This window comes from Primulina huaijiensis, chromosome 4 (genome assembly GCF_012295235.1).
Source record: "Primulina huaijiensis isolate GDHJ02 chromosome 4, ASM1229523v2, whole genome shotgun sequence".
Lineage (NCBI taxonomy): Eukaryota > Viridiplantae > Streptophyta > Magnoliopsida > Lamiales > Gesneriaceae > Primulina > Primulina huaijiensis.
Genome location: NC_133309.1, coordinates 23585912 through 23607498, shown reverse-complemented (window position 1 = coordinate 23607498; position 21587 = coordinate 23585912). Strand labels below are relative to the sequence as shown.

At 31.4% G+C, this 21587-nt stretch overlaps 2 protein-coding genes across 2 annotated transcripts; both read right to left on the bottom strand.

Annotated features, from left to right (window-relative positions):
• Nucleotides 1-467: 467 nt before the first annotated feature.
• On the bottom strand, nucleotides 468-1373 carry LOC140974786 (mini zinc finger protein 2-like). The gene has a single exon (XM_073438274.1). The coding sequence runs from the start codon at nucleotides 1148-1150 to the stop codon at nucleotides 887-889; it is 264 nt and encodes an 87-aa protein (XP_073294375.1). The 5' UTR covers nucleotides 1151-1373; the 3' UTR covers nucleotides 468-886.
• Nucleotides 1374-12886: 11513 nt separating this feature from the next.
• On the bottom strand, nucleotides 12887-14735 carry LOC140975557 (myb-related protein 306-like). The gene is made up of 3 exons (XM_073439314.1): nucleotides 14320-14735; nucleotides 13925-14054; nucleotides 12887-13706 (listed from the first exon to the last, which is right to left on the bottom strand). Exons 1-3 carry the CDS (start codon nucleotides 14450-14452, stop codon nucleotides 12980-12982), a joined length of 990 nt encoding a protein of 329 aa, XP_073295415.1. The 5' UTR covers nucleotides 14453-14735; the 3' UTR covers nucleotides 12887-12979.
• Nucleotides 14736-21587: the final 6852 nt, after the last annotated feature.

Here is a 21587-nt window from a genome sequence, read left to right as displayed (position 1 = left end):
TAAATCATATATTATTTGTCCATTCTTATATATTTTGTACTCAAATATCACATATTATTACCAGATTTTCAATTTTTTGTACTGAATTTCATCCGAGAAAACAATTGGGATCCAATAGAGTGCAAATTTTTTTTGTGTGAATCAGAGACTGCGGAAATTTTTTTGGTCTGATAGAGATTACACACAAAAATACTTATGTTGTTGGGAATTTATTGATCATTTATTTTTTTTTTAAAAAAAAAGTCTCTAGATACCCTTAAAAAAATAATTTGGTCGATATTTCTGACTAACACATATAAGACAAGGATTTAGAGTCGAATCAAATCCAGCGACATTGTTTTTTTAGAAGAGCAATCGAAACGTAACGCTTGGTTACTACTATATAATTTAAAATATTTGAATTGCAACGTTATTATTAATTATATATATTGGTGTAGTGTAATCAAAACGATCAAAAAATAAGATAATAACAAAATGTATAAATCAATACATGTTTTCAAGAGATACAATTTGAAGATGGGTGAATCCACACAATGGGGACGAAGCGTGGAGTTCACCGTATATCATATTCCAATATACATTTTCAAACCTGACCTAATTAAATCAAAGATTTGACCTTAAATATGCATAATTCAGTTGATTCAGCTGTACAACAAAACCCCGATCGTCATTTCGATCTTCCCACACGAAAATCTTCTGATTTTTCATTGATTATAACATATTAACACGATAGAAATTGAGGAAAAGATGCAAAAATAAAATGAAAATCAGAGTGACTTTTCCATCCTTTGACAAGATTAATTAGTGATCTTTCTTTTTTTTTTTTGGAACCCTCAATTCCAATTTCCTGAAACAGCTAACGATCGAGATAGATTGATCAAGAAGGTTAGGAATTGTTACCAAGCACCTCGGTGTCACCCTCCCTTCGGTGGAAGCTCCGGTGACAACCGCAGGCGGCACATCCGAGCGCAGCAACCGTACCTTCTTGGCCTCCGGCCATGAACTCCCGGCATCCATCAACCGCGTATCCTCCTATGTTGGCCGCGTGGTTTTTCTGGCATTCAGCGTACCGAACAGCCGTTCTTACAATCTGAGAGCTGGAGGCCCTTTGAGATGCTTGCTTTCTGATTACTACTTGCCTCTTCTTCATTCTTGAAATCTCACGACTTCTGCAGTAACCCTAATGAATCTCGAATACCCTTTTGCGGGAAAGTTGCCAAAAATGGAAGGATCTGTCGACGGGAGTTTCTTGATTTGGAGAAATGATTCAAGAACTGTTGTTGTTTTCAGAACTGATATTGAGGGAAGAATACCTTGACCTAGCCCTAGCAAATCTTGTATATGTGTATTTTCTTTTATAAAGTTTCCATATATTCTCCCATTTTCTTGAAAACACAAGTTAAAAAAAAAAAACAAATTGTGCGTGGCACTGTGGACTTGTATATTTAATTATGAGTAGGTCTGTTGTAAGACGTTCTCACGAATCTTTATCTGTGAGAAGGGTCAACCCTACCGATATTCACAATAAAAAGTAATACTCTTTGCATGAAAAAAAATATTTTTTTATGGATAACTCAAATAAAAGATCCGTCTTATAAAATACAACCCGTGAGACCGTCTCACACAAATTTTTGCCTATATTTAATTACATGTTGTAGGGCATACATATTTGGGTAACCAATGAGCCAATTAAAATTTATCAAATATTACATTTTTCTATCTATATATTCCTATTTTTAAAGTAAAAATGTTCCTTTAATTTGACCTATTTTGGATTTTGGTACTCTATACAATTAGTTGAAATTGAGTTTCGATCTTATAACAAGCTAGTTAATTTTTTTCCTTTTGATACTATCATGTGCCGGAGTGTTGATGTGACGCCGACAAAGTAAATATTTTTCGTTGACACTTTAAGCATTTTTCCCGCTAAATACATCATTTTAATTTTTTTAAATATCTTCATTAATAAAACAAAGCCATGTCTAGAGTAGCATTAAAAATATTTGAGACAAAGGGGATGGATAATTGTATTTCCATCATAAATAGAAAATTCTAATATAACATAATACTAAAAAAAACTATGAAGTTATATGATCATTGGGAACAAATAATTCGATGCTGACAGAAGAGTAACCCTTGTGACTCCTGCCAACAAAATCTAGACACATTCAGGTAAACGCGAATGCATCTGGCTGGAAGAAAGATCGAACCGAGCTGATTCGTCACCTTCCGACCTACCTATAAGATAGTTTCCAGTCTCTAGCCCTACATGGATCTCCTAGATGCAGGCTATACAAGTCCATGAACTAATTAATGAAGGAAAGCAACAATAATGTTAATAATAATTGATACCAAGAAGATAAGAGAATGTTTTAGATTGGGAATGTAGTTAAGGTTGGAAATGATCTTCCAACTGCATTGAAAAGATTGGGAGGGAATTTGTACATCAAATTTGACTGATTTGATTACCCTCTAATTTGATGGGAAATAATTGCTTTTAGAAATGGCTTTAAAGTGATTGATTTAGCTCTAATAAGATGGTATCTAATTCCACAATTCGTGGGTCTTAATGTTGCATAAAGACCACTTATTGGGAACATGCCACCTTCATATCGTGTCTTCAACCTTTCTGTAATTCATTATTAAATAAGACAACTAAACAATGAAAATATGTTTAATTTAAGGAATTATGATTCCACTAATACGTGCAAGAATTTTAATTTCCAGCCACTTTAACATTATCCAAAAATATGACACGGAATTCTTGATTAGTGTGAGTTTTATCCAACTAACGTGGTTTGTAAGATATTGCGTTAAGAACAGGGTGCGCGTGGCCGGTGGTTTGAAGTGTTCGACCCACCAACCTTTTCCTACCCACCAACCCGACACGGTTCAACCCGAAAAAAATCAGATTTGGGGTTTTCAGGTTCGTATCAGATCGGGTTGAACCCGATAGCTGACTCGAAAAAATGATCGGGTTGGGTTGGGTTGTCGACCCAAAATTTTTTCCAACCCACCAAATTAACCGGTCGATTGGGAAGCGGGCTGAGTTGAATTGGTCTTTTTTTACATCTCTGCATCAACTATAAAGATAAACCTATCCTGCTAACATAAACATGGCAAAGACTATACCAAATCACATTAAGGGATGGGTTTGGTTGTTTAATTTTATCTCTTTTATATTTGCACCAATCACTGGAAAATATTACAAATATATTTATCTTTTTTTATATGTAAATTAGTAACATTGATGTGAACATACTTGGCTTGAAATGACGAGTCATGGCCAAATGACAAGAAAATCCAATGGATTTTTCTGGAATATTAGGTGAATCCATTGGATTTGTACATACCATTAAACCCTAAACATCAACCATGTCCAAATTGACTAAAAAAACCAAGAAAATTTGACCCAAAAATTGGCAATTTATGCTTCGTATACTTTTGTGGCCAATTCCTCTATGATCACTCAATCAAGCCAAGCTAGTCTCCCGTGAAAATAGGGGTTACCTAGTCTCCAGCCAAGAGACAACGAGTGAGTCAATAGAAATATTCATCAATTAATCTCAAGCCATCGTGAAATTAAGTAAGCACATAATATAGAAGAAGAAGACACCTCAACCGTGGATCGTTCGTGTTAGGATCTAGAACTTGTCACTAGACAAAAAGTTATAGGCGTTAGCCAGAACGTAACTTTATTTCCTTGTACTTGAGACGGCACAGAACCACATACTAAGCGACTTGGGTGCCGATTGGTCGGGCTGTTAAGCAATGAGTCCAGAGAGGGGCATGCATACCATTATTGGTGTTGTTTCGTATCTCTTCGAGATTAATCTTATCGTTTTCTTATTGTTGGCCTAGTCTCAGTAGAGACAATATTATCCATTAAGATTTGGTGTTATTTTTTTACATCTCACATAGTCAATCAGATCAAACAGCACAACGTCAGCAGTTTGACGGACGAGAGCTTCACAGATGGTCACCAATCTCAGTACTACTCTAACTCATACATGTTTACCTCAATAGTTCAGGAAGCAACGATTCAATCGACTTTGAAGGATTCGGTTTTCTTCACCGCGGAGAAAATGGATTTAGGGCATAGTTAGTAGTGATATGGGGATTTTTTTGAGTTCAAATATTTGTGTCCCGTGCAACATAACTATCAGATTGACGGCAAAACTGAATTGAAGAAAAATATTCTAAGGTTTGGGGCTAAATTAGCCGGTGAAATTCGTTTGAGACTGAACCAAACTGAACCGATAATTTTCCTTATAACTAATAAACATTTTTTTTTATAACTTATAGTAAATAAGATAGATTAAATTTCAGATTCAACTCAACAAAAAATGAAAATATCCCCCAATAAATTGAGATGTGTGGCCTCATTATGAAAACCATTCAAACCTTCACAAACATACCAAATTTGAAATTACCAATTTACCCCCACTAGAAATATAATCACAATAGCACACGTGGTGGTTGCACACTCCAAAGCATAGGTTCAATTTTGGCGAGAAGTTTAAAGTTGAGACATGTATTTTATTAGGATCATCCACGAAAAATATTATTTTTTATACCAAAAGTATTATTTTTATTGTAAATATTGGGATAGTTGAACTGTTTCAAGAGTAAAGATTCGTGAGACTATTTCACAAAAACCCTACAGATTCGACATAAATTATTAGTCGGTTGTTCTTTTTGATTTGATGAGATTCTTTGACTAATTAAAATCCAACAACCATATGCTTCCCCTTATTTCTTTCCAAGAAACAATTAGTTGAAAGGGACCTTAATAATCATTACCATTGGCAAGGGTAAGATTTAAGTTATATCATTTCAATATATAACAAACAATTTAACGATAAATTGCTATTGCGTGATTTGCAAAAACAACAAAGAAATTTTTTTCGATGTAAATTTTACTTCGAAAACAATGTGTTCGATCTATAAAATTATGAAACCAAGGAGAGAAATCATTAAAACTATTACGATTATTTTCGACAAGAAGTAATAATCGTTTTTGTTTGATATATTTTTACACTTGTCAACTATACTTGTGTTATAATTGAGGTTCGAACTCGTGCCTCAATTTTAATTTTTGAAAACAAATGTTTTATGTTGTAATTACTAATTAACCTTAAGTACATGTTTTGATCCATAATTTGCATTTTTTTCATTTTTTTTATTTTCGGTTAATTTTCGGTTTTATTTTATTATTTTTCATTTTTCTGATTTTAATAATTTTTCATCGGAGTGTTAGCGTTGCATTGGAGAATAATGATAGCATACCAGAAAATGATGATGTAGCGAAAAACATTGTTGACGTGTCCGATGCCATATTAGCTAAAGATGTAGATATAATTCGGGGTCGGGCATGTGGATGACAAACACGTCTCGCCTCGCCTCGCCCTATTGTCATTCTTTACATCAAAATTCTAGTGAAAATAGTTAAAATTGAAAAAAAAAAAAGAAAAAAAGAAAGTAAGTAAGTTAGTAGACTAATATTAAATTTATCGATAATATGACAAAAAAATAAAAAGATATACAAGGCACGTAACAATTTTTTTTTTCCTATCTCCATTACAATTAATGAGTGGACCTAAATTTCTATGCACAAGTAATTTATGATAGTAAAAGAGGGTAATCTATCTAAACCGTCTCTCTTTTTTCGTATATTTGTTTATTATGTATGTTTAATTACATAGAAATTAATATAGAAAGAATGGAAAAACAGAAAAATTCATGTAAAAAGAAGTGTGTTCATTAAAACACAATAAATTTTCTTAAAAAAACACAATAAATTCAAAGGAAAAAAAAAACAAATAATCCAACAAATTAGCTAGGCTAATATTATTTATGGATTAGTCTATGTTATACCGAAAGTATTTACTTCTCAATCCAATACCATTAAATCATACGGGTTCCTCACATTTTTTTGAAAGTTAACATATCATCCAATGACTAACATTTGACTACATCATAGGAGAAGAAATATTCCAGATATAACATAGAATCAACCGTTATTTATTTATCCGGGTGTAAATGGCCCACATAAAGTTGGAAAAGGAGGTAAAATTGAATTGGACTTAATATACCCCATTGATCCAACTCAAATCACGTGCATTTTTCAGTTGTAATAGACATGTTACAAGTATTAGTGCAATTTAATTTTCAGTATAATTCATTGAGTTCTATTATGTTTAATTAAATATTAGGAAAAATTAATGTTTAATTAAATATTAGGAAAAATTAATGTTTTCTGTCATATATATTTGTTAGTTTCTTTACTATTTTGGTCATCCAGTTCGAATTTCAATTTTTTTATGTCGTAGTGTACTCCCGATGAAAAATTATTAAAATTATCAAAAATCAAAAGATACATGACTAAAACTGAAATATGATAACATAATTAACCAAAACTGTAAAGAAACAAAAATTCTGGACCAAAAGCACAAATTTTCCTAAAGTATTATTTATGGGGAAAATTTTATGTTTCACTTGGTACTACAAATCGTGCTATACTTTGCTCAAACAAATTACGTTTGCATGAATTATTAAAAACTATACACACTAAGCACTATGCATGAACAAAATAAAATAATAACATACGAAATATTCTATTCATCTCGTTTTTTTTAATATATCAAGAACGATAAACTATTAAAACATTTTTCTTTTTTTAAACAAACTTTTTTTGATGAATCGAATGTTTTGTCCGTAATGTGATGAATCAGATATTTTCTGTGATTGATTGTGTTTCGTTTATACTAATGTTTAGTCAATAATTCGTGTGTTTTGTTTATACGTAATGTTTAGTACTCAATAATTTGTACAAACAAGTTATTTAGAAAAATACAACATATATAACTAATTTTCAATAAAATTAGAGGATTTCATTCGGTCAAGTTTGCAGATTAATTGCAAATAAGTAAGAGTTTCACCGTCAACAACGGTCAAGAGCTATGTACTTCAAGAAAGTACCTTAGCAAAAATAACTAAAAGCTCAATTTAACGTACTAAAAAAACAAGTTGTTTGGATTGGTCCTCTATGATAACATTTAATATATAACCGGTTGGAACTAGGGGTGTTCAAACTTCAGTTAAAATCGAAAAAACTGAAAATCCAAACCTAAAAAACCGAACACTGAATTGAACCGAAAACTGAATTTTATAATTCGGATATAAATGTTAAAATCGAAATTTATTTGGTTTGGTTTCGGATTATTTATGTCAAAACCGAACCGACCGAAAAAACCGAAATTTTATTAAATTAATAATTTTATTTTTTATTATATATTTTTTGAGATGATATAAGTGAATGATGAATTATTTTGAATAATATTTAGTTGATTGTTGTTTATGTAATTAATTTAGACTTTATATTTAAATATTTTACTAAGAAATCATGTAAAAAGATAACATTTTATATTTTACAATATATTTATCTTATTAATTTAAATAATTGTATCAAAGCCGAAATAACCAACCAAAATAACCGAACCATTTCGGTAGAAAACCGAACCGAACTAAAAAAAAAATAGTTCGGATATCGGATTATATATTTATAAAACCGAAAACCGTAAAAACCGAAAATCGAACCGAACCGACCGATGAACACCCCTAGTTAGGACGGTCGAACCCGATCGAATGAGAGTTCTAGACATGTGTTAAGATGTCATATATCGGTTGGATATAGTTCATAAGAGTTGTATATATAGACAAAGTTGGATAATCGCTCTATCTTGAGTTAGTTTTTAAAGTTGAGTAAGGTCCAAGTCTTAATTTTAACAATGTGCAATGGTTCCCAATCGACGCTCCTTGTTAGGAGGAGGTCCACATATCTAAACAAAAACATATGACAGATAACAAGCACTTTTTAATTACAAAGTTCATATTAATAATTGCAACATATTTTGTCCTTGTTTGGAGACAAACTACGTTGTGTCTATAGGTTCATCTTTAGGACTTAAGGCCCCTTTCAAAACCATACCTCATCATCTGCACGTTCCCGCTCATGCATTAGTGTCTTCTTTTTACATTGGTGGGTCATTTTTGGTCTTTTAATTTTATGTTGTGTTATGCGTGCCACCCTGTCAAAAATATATATATATATATATATAATTCGAGGAAAAAACTTATGATTTTATTTTTATGCAGTCGCTTAGGCAGTTTTTTTTTTCTTCTTCTTTTTTAGCTCAATATCTAATTCTTCTCGTTCATCTCCATGTTTATCAAATAGTCCATCTGTTTTGAATTCAAATTCAAAATCAATGACGTATTCATCTTCTTTATCAAACACAAATTGATTGAAAAATACGCTGAATTTTTTTAAAAAAAATAAATATTTAAAAAATTCTATATATTAATTTAGGCACCCTAGGCGTCAGATTTTTATGACAGTGCCTGTGACACTGTTTTTCCAAAAATCGGGGCGGTGGCGACTGCCCAACGCCTAGGTGCCTAGGCGGTCTTAGGTGGTGTCTTTTAGAATACTGCAATTTAGTATTGTATTATAATATTATTTGAATTAATCTAGTTATCTTTTATATTTATGATAAATATATGAACAAAATTTGAGAAATAAATTCTAAAAATATATATATTTAAAATATCTTAATTTGTGACACCTTCGTGAGATATTTTATTAGGCCACCTCCAACTTTTTTTTAAAAAAACACTAGTAAAAAAGTTTGGGCCATATAGAGTTTGCATAGGAGTATATTATTGGGCCTTTAAGTTTGATTTTTTCCAAGAATATTGTAGACACTATACTTTTGAATATTGTGACGTTATAGTTGATTATAACGATTAAATTCAATATTTACAATTTTATAGTAGTTTAAAATTATGCTCTCGTAACAAATTTATTTTTTATATTAGAAGTATTATTTTTCAATGATAATTATTGATCGAGTCGACTCATCTCACAGGTATAAATTTGTTATATTGTTTTACAAGAGACATCCTCTTTTCAAAATACCTTCTTAGGGTCCAAAAAAAATTATCACCCCTAAATAATAAATTGTATTAAAATTTTAAAATAAAGAACCATTCAAATAAAAAAGAATAAAAACATTATAATCGACTAAACGGATTTAAATCGGAGCGAGTAAAATCTCGAATTTCGGCAGCTTACAATAATCGAACCAAGGCTGAAAATCGAACTCGGAAACACCAAGATCGGAGTTTAAACTAGTTGCTAACAGTCCCAAGGTGGTGGCTTGCCGGAAAATTCGTCGGAAACCCATCGTAACGAGCTAAACGTGGTACGAAAAATTCAGGGAAATCATAAGATTCTAATCCCCTACACTACAAATCCACCAAGAAAATGAAGCAACATCTCAAGTTCTCAACTAAGTCAGAGAAGAAGCCGTGCAGAAAAAAGCTCGTGAACAGGCTTGGATGCTCTGTTTTCTCTTAAAAACGGTTGTCATGTTCTATTTATATCATTAACTGGCCAAAAACAACGCACATAGCCCAGTACAAGTAGGTTTTCACACAAACGGGAGCCCCCGAAATTCGGCGCCTCTGGACCTGTTTTGCAAGTTTTGGGCAGTAAGCACAGCGTCCTTGCACTGGTTTTCGAGTGCGGGTGTGCCGCCAATTCTGCCCGCTTTTTCAGTTTTGCTCTTTTCGCTGATTTTCATGATTTCTTCACTCTGCTTTTTTCTCCTACAATATGAGTGAAAATAAATATTAGCTCATGTTTGTGATACTATTTGTCTCACATCTTAAAAATCAAATATTTAAAATGAGTTTATAATGACTTACAATGTACTTCTATAGCAACTTGGGTTAATCATTTTCGTAAAGCGAGGAAGAATACGAAGTAGTTGTTATAAGGGCTCATTGTGCAATCACGCAGGCGCGGGCCCGGACTCGGAGCGTGACAATGTTTATACTCAAAATCGATGGAAAATATCAAATTAAGGACATACAAACATGACAACTTATGAACTTATCAGTACTATGCATTGTTCAAATTGCAGCTAAAAGAGAAACTTCATCCTGTCAATTTGTTTTACAAAGAAAAGTATGAACTTCCTATTGTAAGTTACATATATTTTGGTTAATTTTTCTCTATAAATCATCAAGATTGGATCTTAGCCTAATAAATTAGGTTTTTTTTTTTTCGTTTTAGTGTTTTTTCTTAGAGTACTGACACGATGACCAAACATTAGTAATGCTTGCCAAAACTACAATATTTGACGTCATTTCAGCAATATTTAATGTCTGATCATAAATGTACGGTGTCATCTCAATACACCAACAAAAGAATGATTAACCCAAAAAAATAAATTATTGAACTAAAAAATATACCTCCTAAAAAATAATTAAGATCAAACTTTGACGACTTACGTGATCAAAGCCAAAACATGCTAACTAACACGACAATTTTTGTTATTCAAAAACCCGAAATACAAATTATATGTGTTGTAATATCATATTCTTCGTAATTCAAAGAATGAAACATTTTTTTTTTGTTAATATTGGGAAATGATGTCTACGTGATTTGAGAGGACACTCGACATTCAATAAATAGATATTGATATATATTAATTAATCAACTAATATATACGTACTGTGGAGTCAATAGATGGTACTGAAAGATTTTAGCCAAGCTTTCAAATAAAATATAGTATATAAATTAAAGATATGGTCCAAGATCCATATATATATATAGAAAAAAACTTGTGTGAGACGGTCTCACGGGTTGTATTTGTGAGACGGATCTCTTACTTGGGTCATCCATGAAAAAGTATTACTTTTTATGCTAAAAATTNTTTTTATGAGTCAGGTCAAATATGATATCCGTCTCACAAAATTATTTGTTAGATGGTCTCATTAGAGTTTTTGTGCTCATGTAAAAGCAAATTAAAACATCGAACAAAAATAATTTTATATCATATATATTATAATTAAAGGGAAAATAAGTATATTATTCCAGTAACAATATGTCCAATTTTAGGTTTTAATTCATTATTTAACATATAAAAATTTGCTTTCGATACATAAGTTTTAATTTTCTGTTATTTTGTCTAATTGTTGATATGGTATATGTCAGCAATTTTCGACTTCATGTCGTCATTTTTCAGCCCCATAACAGCAATTTATGTTATAACATCAGCACTTAATTAATAAAGTGGTATTATGAACAAAATCAATTAAAACTTATTGTATCAAAACCAAATTTTGAATACTTTATCGAAATTAGAGATGACAATAGATCCGAGTCAAACCCGTACCCGGCCCGACCTTATGTTAAATTTTGGGTCTTAACGGGTATGGGTCGAGTAACGTTCTTATAAGACCTGATCCGAACCATTCCCATACCCGCGACCTTTAGTTTTAATACTAATATTTTATTTAGTAATGTATATATGTGTGCTTTTATATTTTTAAAGAACAAAACGATGTAAAATGATAATATTTTTTAATTATATTTTTATAATAATATAGATAACTATATCACTTAACAAATTTGATCTCATAATTTATTTTGTTAATAGATAAATATTCATTTGTTAAAAAATATCATTATATCTTATAATGTTTGGTGCTTAGGAAAAACTTTAAGAAAAATATTGTGATCAAATAATTTGATTTTTTATTTTGTAACAAAAGCTTTAATTTGAATTAGTTTTTTTATTGCTTGTAATGATCGTGTTAACTAAATATTAAATATGTCAAAATATAATATAATATATTTTTCTGATGGGTCTAACCCATTAAACTTCAGGTACGGTATAGGTCGAGTCGAGTATGAGTTAACATTTGAACCCGACGAAATAATAGAGACAAAAAGTTCGGTGTCATGTTTTATTTTGTTTCTCTTTTTATTTTTTTGTTTTTTAATTCTTCATTTAAAATTGCATATTAGTATGCAATAATTTTAAATTATAATATGACAATTTATTAACATTTTACAATTATGGTATTGCGCTTGTTTGAATATAAATCCTTGAGGAATTTTTGAGAAAAATTTCGGTAGTGTTCTTCCATCACCGCCGTGTCTCGCCGACCCGCACCGGCTCTGATTTTTTAAATTCAGACGATCCAATCTCAACACAAGTTTGTCTGCGATTACTAATGCAATCCAAACAAAGAACAAAGTATCTGATCGTGGACCTAATTTGACGATAAAATGGCGGAGATCCGTTCGAAGAGAGATACAAGAAAAGCCATCTCCGCTAATCCCGGATTGGTTTCGAGTCCAGCGTTTGAAAGCACATGTATATAATCTAAACACCCTATGAATGTTTAAATTGAACGTCGAAACTAAAAGTTTTAAAACTTCCACTGTGCCTATGGTGCGAGAAATCGGCACATGCAGTTATATATGCTGAAAAAATAATCACTCCATCTTTGTTGTTGGAAGATAGTTTTAGAAAGCTCACTCGCCTTGCAATCTCCTCTGAATCCATAGATACAAACTCCCTGACTAAAAAATCCAAGAAAAACCCTATCCCAAGATAGGAGAGCTACTCACATCGCCACCCTAAACGAATGAGAGAGATAATGGAATTTTAAACTATATAAGATGGAAAATTGAGTTCAAAAGTTAGTATGAAATCTAATACTAACATAATCCGAACAAAAAAGTTTCAAAATGCTATATTAATTACTTCAAATTAAAGCTGTAGAAGTCGAACCTAATTCCAAGTTTTCTCACAAATGCACACCAAATGATGCACAAGGTACATACACTTTGTTCCCAGAAGCTAAGAAAAGGGGAACTTATTCCTATCCAATACACATGATCCAACTAGACTCTTGACTGCAAGCAATTTACACTTTCCTCTGTCACACATAAAGGCAGGCCTACTGATTAAAACTATGGTTTCAGTTTGTATTACAATATATATACATGAATGACATATATTTTCATCANTATATAGAACACAAAACATGTGACAGTCCTAAAAACCCACATAAAAGAACTGCTGAATTGTTCTAAAGGAACAAGCAAGAATTATCTTCAGAACAAATCAGCAGCTTCCCTTAAGACAGCAATGTCCATGAAGTCCCCATCCTGGCCTTGCAGAGCTGCATCATCTAGGAGCCATTTCTCCAGCAAACTAAACGGCTCTCTGATAATCCCAGTTTCAGGAGTGAAATTGGCGGTCTGGAACTTGGCTTCGTCCTCCAAGGATTGTGAAACATCGGAATTCAAGCTGATGAAAGTCCCTTCACTCGGGCTGGAACTCGATCCTATTGAGGGGTTGTTAAAGGAAGTGCTCTCAGATGAGGACTTTGGTGATTTTTTCGTCCAATCTTCGAGCCAACGCGCTATGTTTTCGGTGCTTGATGCATATGTTGATGTCTGGATCGGCTGTTTATAAGTTTGTGGGGATTTTTCGAAAAGCTTCGAGCCAATTGATGCATTTGAATCCGATCTATCCGATCTATCGATGGATAGAGGCTTAGGGAAGAGATTCAAACCAGTAGACGAATTTGTACCGGATTTATTGAGTGATAGAGCTTCACACAAGGCTTGTTTAGCCATGTGAATGTCGGTTTGAAGCCTCCTTTCCCACTGGCCTTTTGTGATTGAATGAGAACTTGATGACTTCCTATTTTTCTCAATTTCCCCATCTCCATCTTCTCCTTGAAGCTTTCCTAGTTTCTTCCTTAAGTGAGTGTTCCAGTAGTTCTTGATATCATTGTCGGTTCTCAGGGGAAGGTATGAAGCTATGGCAGCCCACCTGCATAAAAAATTTAAGTTTTTTTTTTAATAAAAATTAATTAAATAAAAGCTAATCTAGTTATCTAGGTATGTAGACATAGCAACAAAAACCCAAGAATCTTCATTTTAGGTAGTGGGATTTTGCTATCAGACCTAAAACCCTAAAGAAACATGTGCAGATCTTCACTGAATCTCCACCAAACTTGACTAACATGCAGAAATTATCCATGAACTTACCGGTTTCCAAGAAGCGCTTGAAGATGAAAGATCATCTTTTCTTCATGTTCGGTGAAGGTGCCGCGTTTGATGCCTGGCCGGAGGTAATTAGTCCACCTGAGCCTGCAACTCTTGCTGCATCTGAGCAAGCCTGAAAGAAAGAAGAAAAGAGTATTTTCAATAAAAAAAATATAAACTTAACTATTTCTAACAGAAGATTCAAACTTATAAGTCTGTAAAAATATTCAAGAAGTGGGTGATGCGGCTGCAGAATATTTATTACACAGCTTTAAATGATTACATCGAACCCTAAAAAAAGAAAAGAAAAAAAAATCAAAATAGCTTCAAATTTTCCTCCAAAAGATACGAATAGAAAGTGGGGAAAACGGAGAACTCTTCATAATTAATATATTTACCTGTGTTAGTAGGAACAGCTCTCCAATTTCCAGGGCCATGTTCTTGAACATATGAAACTAAAATGATGTCTTCTTCAGGAGTCCAAGGTCCTTTCTTCACACCGATTTTGTCGCAACAAGGTGGCCTCCCCATCTCAGTACTTACTCTCAATCTGTATGATGTCTTTAATTCAACAAAGATTAAAGGATTCAGAACCAAAACAGTCTCAAGATTTTTTCAAGAAAATAAAGGGTTTCTTTTTTATGGTTCTTTCTTTCATTTCATTTCATTTTCTTGAATGGAATTATGAGATCAGAATATAGAGGAGGAATCAAGAGACATGAGTCTAACTGAAGGGGTGGGATTTGTCTGTAGGATATATAGAGAAAAGACCAAAGGTGCGTTCAGGCTGACTTAAGAGACGAAGGGGTAAAAGGGCTGCCTCATCATCTATGATGAAAGAGTCAAAAGAAGACAGCCAAGAGCATTTAATTCATTTTCTTACAAAAGTCAGCAATTTCCTTACACCATTTTTTTTAAAAAAAAATTCATAGTTTTTTTTTTATGACAGCGTGACATTCGATTAAATGTTTTTAATTTTTATATTTTTTCGATTTTTAAGATCATAGTAATTATTTTTAGTATGTACAACACTAGGGTGAGGTCGGATATTGGAGGATTTTTTGCTTTTAGATTTAGATGATTTTGAACTTTTGTCTATGCACGATTGTCACCACAGAAAAGCATGGTTTCTTGAACTTAGAGATTAGAGACACATTAAAAAGAAGTGAAGTGACTTTGGGCTAACAAGACTTGAGGGGGATCCAGGCCAGAATTGCCTGGAGCAGCTGACACTGGTTTAAGGATATTGTTTAGCATCTTGGATCTTGTATAGAGAGCAAAACTACTGTGTTTTTTTTTTTTTTTTAGTTATGTTATTCGTTAATTCGCGGTTTTAGTATACTAATTTGTATTTTTTTTAAGTTATAATCATTTTTTACTAGAGTGTTGACATGATATCGAAGACATCAGCACTTTCGACAATTGATCATCACCGTTTTCTGGCCCCACGTTAATGTTTCAATGAAAAAAAATAATAAAATTTTTAAAAAGTTAAAATTAGTAAACTAACACCATAAATTGATCGATAACATTATCAAAAATTAAAAAAACAACGAAATTACATAACTAAAAATATAATTTTCCTCGTATCTAGTGAACACGAGCCATGACAAACTATTTAGCACATTTAACAACACTCTTGGCCACTCTATCGCCATTCCAACACAAGAGCCACTCTTGTTCTCAGTTCGATTATGCTCGAAGTGCGACTGATCATATATCCCGGCCTTATTTATTAGTCTCGACGGAGGGGTTAGTGATTAAATAATTCTAGATCATATGAAATATTTATTTTGAATGGAAGATACATCCCAATATTTTGAGAGAAATGTATATATCGATAGTTAATAAATTAAGCTACTGTTTGTCTCGTGAGATGATAAACTGGAAGTTTACAAAGATAACATAACTGTTTTAACTCCAATTATTGTAAAATTTGAGGCGAAAATGTAATAATATTAATTAGAGAAATTTGATGCTATCTTTTTCTTTCTTTTTTTCAATTTTAGTTCTTCTACGTGGCATTGATATGACGCTGATATGTCCAAATACACGTAAGCACTTATAAAAAAAATGACTAAAATTGTAAAACAAATTGTCAAAAAAATTATTCAAGATTAAAACTCAATTGTGGTTACATAGAATATCAAAATTTCTAATAGCCAAACATATAAGACGATAAAAAGCAATTTTCCTAAAAAAAATATTTCATAACATATGCATGCACGTTGATTCAACCTATATCGACTCAAATTAGTTCCAGCGTCCTAATTAAGGACAAATAAATCGAAGGATGAGACATGTAAACCCGTGTAAAATTGTGAATACAAATTCAAAAACTGATTTCGATATTCGAAAGGCAATTATAGAAATTAAATATTCCCGATAGACGTGCATTAGTTCAAATTAAATTTGTACTTATAATGAATTAGGACCATTTAAACATTAATTAATCCGAAAATATCATTCCCCACTTGTGGGTGGAAATATATAATGATCTGTTCGTATGTTACATTTGTAATTTAATATCCTAGACTTTAGCAAGTATTTGTTATTTAATGTTCTAGACTTTTAACAAGAGTATAACTTCACTTGGATCATCATATACATGAAATATCAAAGGGTATTCCGAGCTAGTCTGCTTAGACTTGTCTAGTTATGGATGCCATCCAGATATTAACTCGATCCAGTATTTGGAATATTTCGGATATAACACTTATCGTTATAAACGAATTTAGGGTTTCTGCTGAGGAGATCGCTTACAAAAGACAGACAAAAGTTTTAAAAAAAAATTGATATGATTTTGGACATAGTCGATATATTCAATGTCAGGTTATCAATTTGACAAAAAGAAAATGATAGAAGGTGGAGAAAATTAAACTAAATCATTATACCAAGACCTGATTTCGAAAAATTAGAAGACCAAAAATCTATATATGCCAACTGTTAGGACCGATTATGTACTTTTTCTATATCATAATATGATCAAAAAATGAAAAACATGCAAGTTACATGACCACGAATGTAATTTTCTCCATGAGAATACATAAAATGTGTACAAGTGTATTACATTATCATTTAAATACATGTGAAATAAATTAGATTCGAAGCCATACATGACGACACTACTTGGTGTGAAAGATAAAACTCGATATCATATATTGTTTTGTCTTGTTAACTAAAATAACTAGAGTTAATCTTTTTAGTCATTTCTTATCGAAAATAAAATTTTATTTATCACTTAGTAATTTTCGAATTTATTTTTCAAAATAAAATCCATCAATCCAAATACAACCGTTGATGTTTTTTTTTCCCGAAGAGACCTTGTTTTTAATGCATGTTAGAAAATACTCTCACAATAGTTAGCTTGTATTCTAGTTGGCTCGCTTATCCATCTTAATAATTAATATAATATCATAATTTTCAATAAATATAAATAATTCCCAATTAAATTGGACAATTAAAAAAATTAGAGCATTTAATGTAAATCAATTGATTTTTCTTTTTATACATATGTCATGCGATCGTTGAAGTTTCTCATTTTGTCCTTTTAATGGTACATCCATTAATTGATGGAAAAGAAAAAGGAAAGAAAGGAAATGACACACGTCTATGCATATATAAATATATTTAGTATGTGTGTATTAATTTAGAAAGAGTTTAGCAATTTATTTTTAAAAAGTTAAAAACAATTAATTCGGTTAGTATGTTCTTTTTCCTTTTATTTAAAAATATATCTAAACATTATATGTACGAGATTGTATAGATTTAAGGGAAAATATAACCAAAATCACGCCGAGTTTGTATATTTTCTGTTTTAGTTCTCTAGGCATTCGAATATTGGTTTTGACTCTATAAGTTAGATTATGTTATGATTTTAATTTGGTATTTTTTTATCGGAGTGTTGATATGACGTCATAATATACTGATATGAACATCATGAAATTCTGACGTCATGCTGTGATGATCCAAATCCATTTTTAATAGAGTGCTGATATGACGTTGTACACGTGATCATCTCGTGTAAAAAGTGCACAGCACCAGGTGCTGTGTTTTCAGCCACAGTAGAGGATCCAAATCCGGAATAACTAATAGCCAAAACACAATCTAATTTACATTATCAAAACTCAAATTTGAATACCTACTAAACTAACACACAAAATAGGCAAACGTAGAGTCGTCATTTTAACTATTATCCTTACATTCAATGTATTTGATAATTGAAACTATTAATATAAAGCAAATTTTACTGATAAAAATTATTTTTATGACTTCTTTTTTGGTGTTTCATGTCAAAGTGAAAAAGGCCAAAGTTGAAGTGTTGGTAAAATGAAGACCTTCGCAAGCCACCAAATGATTTTTTAAAAGTCTAACATAAATTAATTTGTGATATTTAACTATAAATTCAGTATGATAAAGTTAGGGTGCAAAATAAAAAATCGAAAGAAAATTATTAATTGAAAATATATGAAGTTTGGAAATAAAACGCCAAAAGATCTTGTAGAAACATTAATCGACATACATCGAGTTGATTGAACGAGAACTACGTCTCTCCCTCGAACACCAAAATCTTGATAAAATTCCGCGTCTTTGTTTCATCTTGTGTTTGATTCGAGTTCTATTATAACTGGAGTTAAAATTACTTATGTTATTAATATTTTTCAATTAGGAGTTGTAAAGCAGTTTATTTTTTGAAAAATAAAACCAACCAATTGTGTTACGTATGCTCTTTAAATTTTCTAAGTTTCTTGAAATTAATTTCACTTACGAGATTATATAGATTTGATGGATTTGATAATTGAAACTGTTGATGTAATATCCCTTGATCCACATCTTAAAAATTAAATATTTAAAATGAGTTTATAATTGACTAACAAAGGACTTCTATAGCAACTTGAGTTAATCATTTTCGTAAAACGATGACGAATACGAAGTAGTTGCTATAGGGGCTCATTGTTCAGTCACGCAGATGCGAGCCCGAGCTCGGGGCTTGACAGTTCGCATAAAGCTTATAATTTTTCCGATATAAATGATTTAAATTTTTTTTTGGATAAAAATGATTTTTATGACAAATTTTTTTATGTATGATGTGCGAAAGGAAAAGGCCAAACCTGACGTCTTGGTCAATTGAAAGCTTCACAAACCACCAAATGATTTTGACATAATAAATTAATTTGTGGGACTTGAATAATAAATCAGAATGGTACATTCAACTTATGTGTGGGATAATTTGTTACAGACCATTCCAAATAAAAAAAATTAAAAAAGAATAATATTTGTTACATGCACTTCAAGAAAAACACCGATTACAGACATAATCGAATCGGTCTCTCATCGATCTATAATTCGATTATAAATCCCCTTTTCTTTTGTAGTGATGTGAATCTTGGCAAATGATTAACTCACATCTATTAAATATAATTATAAATACAAATTTTTATATATTATAATATGGTAGTGTTTTCCCTTCAAATTTATCCTTTTGAGTTTATTCTATTTAGCTGTTAAGATAGAGGTAAATTTAGAGAAGTTGTTCACAAACTTTTTAAAAGATTTTATGATTAAAAGAGCTACAATATCTCATTTTTGAAATGTTCAAAAATGAACTGAGCACCGAGAAATTAAATCGAGTTTGGTTCTAAAATCAAACGGAATAAACGCATAATAATATATCTAAAAGTCGATTAAACATTTTGAAAAGCATTTAAAGTATGCAATTTGAAATAATAAGAATGATTTAGTTGAAACATTTTATCAAACACTTTACATTCAACATTTTGGTATTTAAAAAACACATAAAAAGTTTCAACTATGCCAACCAATAATAGTAGCAAAGTAAGTAAATGTGATAAATAATAATTCACCAATTTGTTTATGGATGTCTGTAGATTAACAACTGATACGCCACCCATTATTTCCTTTAGAAAGATTCATTAGAAGACTTTGATTTATACAACCATTTGTACAAACTTATTTCGACTTAGGACTTATTCTTTGTCTAATCGAAACTCCTAGCACACTCTTGATTGTAGGTTGCGACCTCACAATCCGCACAATGTTTAATATCTTTATGTGAAGACTACCACTCAACTAAACTTTGAAGATCGTCTCTATTGTATATGTGAGTGACTGTGTGTGTAAGAAATTAATTCATTACATTGTATATACTCTCAAATGTATCCTTACACACAAGGAGAAAAGCTATCACTAAGCTAATATATCTATTTAGACTCATCTTCTTGGGCTTGGTCTCATTTTAGCTAATTTCTTCATGTAAGTTGCTCATGTTTTGAATATCTTCGAAAGCTTGTATTTGATCTTCAAGACGTCGAATATATAGCCTCTAAGAGTGTTACATACGTTGGACACAAAAATATGATCGTTGGAAAAGGTTATATACTCTTCATGATATTGCAACTGTCATATTTGACTTTCTGGCGGATTGCTGGTGCGGTCCTGTTCTAGATCAAAACGATTGAATGAATGAACCAGTTGGATGAGAAAACGGTTTGAATGAGTAAAACGGTTGAATGAGCAAAAAGTTTGAGTGGATGAGCAAAATGATTGAGTGAAACATGATCTGGTCCAGTAAATATAGCTCTTGACTCGTTGATTTTTGCGAAAAGTGGTAAACATGAAAGTTGTAATATTTTTTCTTAGATTTTCATCTAATCAAGAATAATTTAATTTTGAGTTCATATGAGATAGATATGCTTGAAATATTAGGTTTTATACATGCTTGAACTCTTTTTGCAGCATGGGCAGAACCAGAAATTTCATCGCGAATTATCGACTTTTTAAGCTTCGATTCAGACTTTATTCTTTGGAGATTATTTGCAGATCATTGTCTTATCTTACTAACACATATTGAATCGTTCCATTACGATAACTGAGCTAAGAGATATTGTCACAATATCATAGCTGGTATATCGAGCCATCCGAACTCACTCGACCAACCTTGCCAAATTTTAAGTTTGACTTCTTTTAAGTTCTAATTTGTCAAATCTCTCAAGTTGACATCTTGCAACTACAAACTTAAGTAAATATGTTAGAAACACAACAAGAAGTTTTGATATCATCAAAATCAAGATTAATAGTGTTTCCGCAACCCGACATTAGCTTTTTCTAAAAACTAATGGTAATATGAGAAAGAAAATTGATGAGCTATGGAGACTAAAAATAGTTAGTATTAATGGTCTCTCATACTTGAAAGTATAATATAGAAATATGGATAGTAATGGACGAAATACGTATATATTGTGTATTTTAAAATATCGGATTTCTTACTAATATGTAACAAAGCATACCAAGGAGTTTATTGAATTAAAATTAGGAAAATTATATTTTTAGTAATATATGTTTTCCGTTTATGATTTTCATTCTCTCTATTGTTATATTTCAATATCAGTCCACTGTTTTTTTTATGTATCAATTTTAGTCCAACTTTTTAGTGTGGCGCTGATGTGGTATTAATATGTCGTTACATCAGCACTATCAATGAAAAATGATACAAATTGAAAGATACAATGCTAATACTGAAATTTGATATCATAGAGAAGTAAAATCGCAAAGAAAAAAATTCAAAATGTAATTTTCTCTTAAACATATTTTGCTTACAATCTTTGCCCAAATAATATATGCTTTAATTGAAATTAGTGATTATTAA